The sequence below is a fragment of the Gavialis gangeticus genome, unplaced genomic scaffold (genome assembly GCF_001723915.1).
Source record: "Gavialis gangeticus isolate Ggan-Ray unplaced genomic scaffold, GavGan_comp1, whole genome shotgun sequence".
NCBI classification, from domain to species: Eukaryota; Metazoa; Chordata; order Crocodylia; family Gavialidae; genus Gavialis; species Gavialis gangeticus.
This window is the reverse complement of record NW_017729032.1, coordinates 44,572,081-44,577,778: the sequence shown is the minus strand read 5'-3', so window position 1 is coordinate 44,577,778 and position 5,698 is coordinate 44,572,081. Positions and strand designations below refer to the sequence as shown.

Below are 5,698 nucleotides of genomic sequence, written 5' to 3'. Positions count from 1 at the left end.
GGGGAGAGAGAAGGGGTGGGGAGGGGCAGGGGACACTCAGGGAAAGAAGAAATTAAAAAACGTGGATGCTGGACTAAGACCACCAACTCATCTGATACAGGTCAAATAGCAATGGAATAATTTCGGAAACCTACTAACAGAGTGTGTTCAAAACTGCATGTGACAGGCTCTATAATAAAGTAGCAATCTCCTGAGCCATCCAGTTGACAACATAAATATTTTTTTGCACTCTGTCTATATCAGTCTTTAAGAAAAGCAAAAACAAAAAAAAACTTGGTTTGTAAATGATCTGAAACTGCAGGAAGTCAAATTCTAGCAAAACTTAGGTTTTTGATGACAGTGCTCATTTGCTTCCTGTAACACTTGCAAGCATAATAAAAAGGTAAACAAGCAGACAAAATTACAATACAAAGGCATCTTTTTGTATAACACAAGATGTGCCTAACTAACTAGAAGAATGTATGTCCTAGGTATTTCTACACTTTTGAGATTTATCCTTCCAGTCCATAAAGTTGTGCAAAAATATCAGCCACAAATTTCAGTAAAATGTCTAATTTCTAAAATCAGGAGAAAATTGGAAGCAATATTTATAAAGTACAATACTTTCATGAACAAAGTCTCTTTACATTTTTAATTCTCTGAAAATTTAATTTTTGTAGAAGGTAAAGCTTTTACATCCAGTTACATAGTACCATTGGTATTGTTTTAAAACATTTACTAGGCATGGAAGTTAAAGATTAAATAACCATCATTAACTACATTTTGCAGTAAAATAATTAAAGCTAAAAATATGACAGTGGAGTAGCTAATATGCAGGCCTGGATTCAATGCATTAAAGTGTAAAATATAGCACTAGTACTGTAAGCATATATATGGGAAGGATCAGACTAATTCTATGTGCTACTCCTATACATATACATCACCGACATTTCAGTCAGGAGCTAAATTTTCATTTATAGCACTGTGTTTAGAGATTGCCTGAAAAAGTGTGCTATTAAAGAAAAGGATAAAAAACAGAGATTACGCAGCAAGAAAGAGCACTGCAGGATTCAGTTGAAGAGGAACAGATAAACTATTATGTTATGCAAAAAAGTCTTGGGCACAGAAGAAAATAAATGCACAGTAAGTGGGAAAGTGTTTTCAGCTTCCAATGTTAAAGACAATTTGTTTATTAAACACTAGCTCAGGCAATGAAGTTTTAAGTAAAACACGTTTATGATAAACGGGTTTATTTTGAAAAAGACTTCAAAATTCTGCGGAACAACATTGGTACCTTCTGAATACCTTCTTAAACTTATAAATCAAGAGAAAATTGAACATGTAGTTTTACTTAAAAGAATTCCTTATGTCCAAGTATCACCCTACACACCAATACAATTACTAATGATTTGTGGAAGCTGAAAATATGTAACCAGAGACACGGTTTGTCTATTACTTAAATAATTTTAAAAGAGATTTAGAAACTCCAAAGAGGAAAAAAGAAAAAAGGTGAAGTATGTCAGATTATCTTCTTAAAAATGGAACCACCCAATGCATATCAGATAATTACAGACTTTATACACAGTTTAAGTCTATTCACTAAAAGTTTAGTTGAGTACAAAATAAATATTTGCTAACATATGCCCTTAGTATACAAAGATCTCTGTTCACCATTGACTAGTAATAAGGAAACCAGCTATCTTTGTTCTCAAATCTTCTACCCCATGCTAATCCCCACTGCAGGTCAACTTACCAAATCCCTATGTAACACCCAGTTAGCATGCAGGTAGTGAATACCATCTAGGATCTGATATAATAAGGACTTCACCATTCCCCGAGGTAACTGAACTGGTTTCTTGTTTGCTTTAGAAGCTCTATGAAACTTGATTATGTGCTGGAAGAGAGAAGGAGAGAGAGAGAGAGAGAGAGAGAGGGGAAAAAAAACAATGCTTTGATCTGTAATGTTTTACAAAAAGAGAAGCCTCCAGTGATTCTTTACATGGACTTGCCAGTAACCCTTTAACCTTTTTTGCTCTTTTTTTTTTAAAAAGCAACATTTCAGAATAAAATTACAAGAGCAACAGTATCTGAAGAACCATGATATTTGTTCTCATCAGAAAACATTTGATAGTTGAAGTGATTAACATTATCCAGATAAGCTTCTTACATGCAGCTATTAATTTAGGTTTAAAAAATCAATTTCATAGCAAAGACAAAACAGCTCCCTTTCCAAACAAATGAAAACTTATTTGAAGAATTTGAGATCAGATTTCAAATTCTAGAAAATTCAGTGAATTTCAGATGGGTATATTTGAGTTCATTATTACTTCATTTTTCACAGATGAGCTCAGTTATAGGTTGATAGGAGATATACTTTTAGCAAATCCACTCCACTAGTACATTTTACCACTGATCTCAGTTCGTAATATGCAGTGTGCGCTAAAGAGCCTTTCCTCAATTTGCCAAGGATGCTACACTGTTTTGCGATTAAAACTACAGAAATCCAACTAGAAGACTGAAGCTTTACCAAAACACAAGTAAAAAATACAAGATTTCTAACCAATATTGAATAATTGTTACAGTACTCAGTTAATCTCATTTTCTGAGAAAAGCCACTGACATAATCATGATATGTATTTTCCTTTCTGCTTTTACTACTTGAACTGCAGCAGATGCTAGAGTTTGCTGAACCATATTTCTTCAAAGTCCCCTCAGAAAAAAGAGACTAACAATGTAGCATTCCTTGCTGTCAGATGCAGTCCATATTTTTCGTTCACATTAATATCTGTCCCACTACTATCTACTGTGGTACAGCATTTTTTAAAATGAATTTATATTTTTACTATGACTGAAACCCAAAGCCTATTACCTACAAGCAATTCACCTTACCCAGAGGTCATGTTCAGCATAGTCAAAGAGAAGCCACACTTTCCTGTCAGCATGAGACAGAAACACCTTTTGCAGAGAAATGACATTTGGATGCTTGAGCTCTCGAAGCAACTGCAAAATAAAGAATATCTGTTATACTAAAATTTATGTAACTGGAAATTTTAAAAGGACAGAACAACTTATTTGTAGTTTAAGGCCCTCTAAAACAGTCTTTATAAAATACTCTTCAAAGCCTTTACTTCACAAAAACAGCATATGCTTATTTTTATTTTAAGGAAGGAATTCATTATCAACTTGAAATTAGACTGAAACTAGGGCACAAGCCTCTTTAGGATACTGATACCCTTATTTGAATATACTTTTTGAGTTCTTACAAACTAAACAGTGGAGAGGTAATTAGCCATGTTAGCCTAAAGTTAGAAGACAGCAGGATGGCATCTTATAGACTAACACATTTAGAAAACAGTGAAGTTAGTTAAAACTTTGTCTTTTTACACAAGATAAACACAGGTCTCTAAACAAAAAAGCAAACATTTTGCATTTCCCCCTTACAGGCTCCTGCTCATTATAATGCAATCTGACCTCCTAGTTTCCTCTTCACTATTCCTAATCGTCTGAAATCACTGCAATCTGGCGAAAATTATTTACGGCTGGACTAGACTCCGTTAGGGTAATAATAATATTAACAGTAAGGAACAAGTAATCTGATGAATTCAGTGACAGAGAATAAGATCTGGATCTAGGAGACTAAGCCAGCAGACACAACAAGCCTGTTGGATCTCTATTGTTCATGTCACAATAATTCTGCAATTAAAGCACAACATTACTTGAAGAAACATTAAAATTATTTTACTCCAATACACTGCCTTTTTAGTTGGCTAGTTCATTTGGTCGTGGGCCTAGACTTAAGGATGGCTTAAGCAGCTGCACAAAGTACTTCACCCCTGAAGCAGTTTCCTGACCTTGATTATCTTAACCCCTGGTTCCCAGATTTTCTCTCTCAGAATTGATTCCCATTCCTACTTAGTACCCCAATATCCTAGATTCTGGTCTTTCAAACTGTCTTGACCACAGTTTCTGGATCTCAACCCTCAACCTTTTTTCCCCTGTCTCAGGCACTCCAGTTCCTGACCCCTGACTCTACTCCCGATTTGGGTCTTTGAGTTCTCCCCTAGCCAATAACTGCTCACTGTAGTAGGCCACCTCAGTGTTAGTATGCTCCTTTGTCCCCCCACCCCCTTTTTTAAATAAAAGTTAATTAGTAAAGTATAAGAGTCATGCCTTGCTAGCTTGTGGAACGCAAATGCAACATTTATGGACCAGACCTTCCTTATGACTGAAAAACCACGGATAACTGTATTTCATTTGCAGCATGTATTTGATAAGTTCATACATTAAGTCTGCCAGAGAAGATCATAGTTTAGAAAGAACTATAACATGGCTAGTTTGAAAAGCATCAATGGAGTTAATAAAAAATAGTATATGAATACAAGATACAAAAGAAAAAAATCAGCATTTTCTATTTCCAAAATTAAAACTGTTTCAAATAAACTGTTTCCTCTAGAAAGCTGGATGTAATTGAAAATGCACTGCTTAAAACACAGGGAAGAAAGCTCAAGCCAACCAAGCTCATCCCAACTGAAGCCCTTGTTAGCCACATGCAGCAACAATTCCAGCTCTTTAGAAGAAAGAATGGATGTTTGAATTTTTTTTTTTGATTATCACTTTTATTAGAGCTTCTAGAAGCCTAGTCACTGACACTAGTATATTTGGTGCTGTGCAGACACAAATAGAAGATATTCCTGCACCAAAGAGTTTACAATCCACATGTAAGATAGTAAACTGAGGAATACCACCAACCCAACTGCTGTCAAGATTTCTGTAAGCATCATAGCAAAGGTAAAATTTAATCATCTGTCCTAGGTGTTTGTCGGCAGCTCCTCCCAAGTGTGAGGCAGCCTTGGAGAAAGCACAAAGGTTTTCATTTGAAAACTCCATGAGTGAAAGGTGCAGGAGGGAGTCTAACATCATGGGCCAATGAGAACTAGGAGTCAGCCATTGCATACTGAATGAGAAATGATAGGTGTGGTAGGGGATAAGACCTTGAAAATGAAGGCAAATAGTTTGTGTTACAGAAAGGGGAGCAAATTGAGCAGAGTCTGGAAAGACCAGAGCTGATTAATCATCCTGTAATCTACTATGAGGCACAAACATGATGTATTATGAAAGGAGAGAAATGGAATCAAGTAAAGTACTTCCAGTAAAAACAGAAAAGTATTAATGCCAGTGTGCAACGGATTAGTGAAACCTCATCTGTAGGTTAGTCTAAACTGCAGAGATTAAACTGAGAAGCAAGTGAACAGGCATTCACTTTTGATTCAGGAAATGCAGCCACATGCTTGCACTCACTGAGACCAGAAGCTGGAGGGTGCTAGAGAACACCTCCCAGTCACTGCCAAAGGGAAGGGGCTGAAGCTCCTTGCTCCATCAGAGGGGGTGTGGCCAGGCCCCAGCCCAGGGCTAGCATGCTGAGGCCAGGGGAAAGGGCACTTTAAACCCCCCACCACAGCCCACATGAGACCACAGCCTGGGTCTGCCTGGGTGGGAGGGGAGTAGCACCTGCCAGGCTTATGCGGGGCTCCCCACTTAAGGGGAGGAAGAGGGCAGCCCCTCCCAAGCTATTCCATGCTCGCTGCTGGAACAGAAGGGGCAGGATCTGGGGCTGCCCTCCTAAGCAACCCCCCACCGGCCAGGGGTTGGGAAAGCCTGGGTAGGACTGCCCCCACAAGCAAATCCCATCAGTCAGGTTTGTTGGGGGGGGGGGGGGGGG

The 5,698-nt window shown here is 37.7% G+C and overlaps 1 protein-coding gene across 4 annotated transcripts in view; it reads right to left on the bottom strand.

Moving 5' to 3' along the window:
- CDK8 (cyclin dependent kinase 8) overlaps window positions 1-5,698 on the bottom strand; it is a 152,568-nt gene that overhangs the window by 57,618 nt on the left and 89,252 nt on the right. For 3 of the 4 annotated variants that reach the window (XM_019524919.1, XM_019524920.1, XM_019524921.1), the window contains 2 exons: window positions 2,869-2,979; window positions 1,733-1,873 (listed from right to left, as the gene is read on the bottom strand). In XM_019524919.1, the coding sequence (XP_019380464.1) occupies window positions 1,733-1,873; window positions 2,869-2,979 (252 nt within the window). Of the gene's footprint in view, window positions 1-1,732; window positions 1,874-2,868; window positions 2,980-5,698 lie in introns of those variants that run through there. The other variant, XM_019524922.1, reaches the window with a different exon arrangement.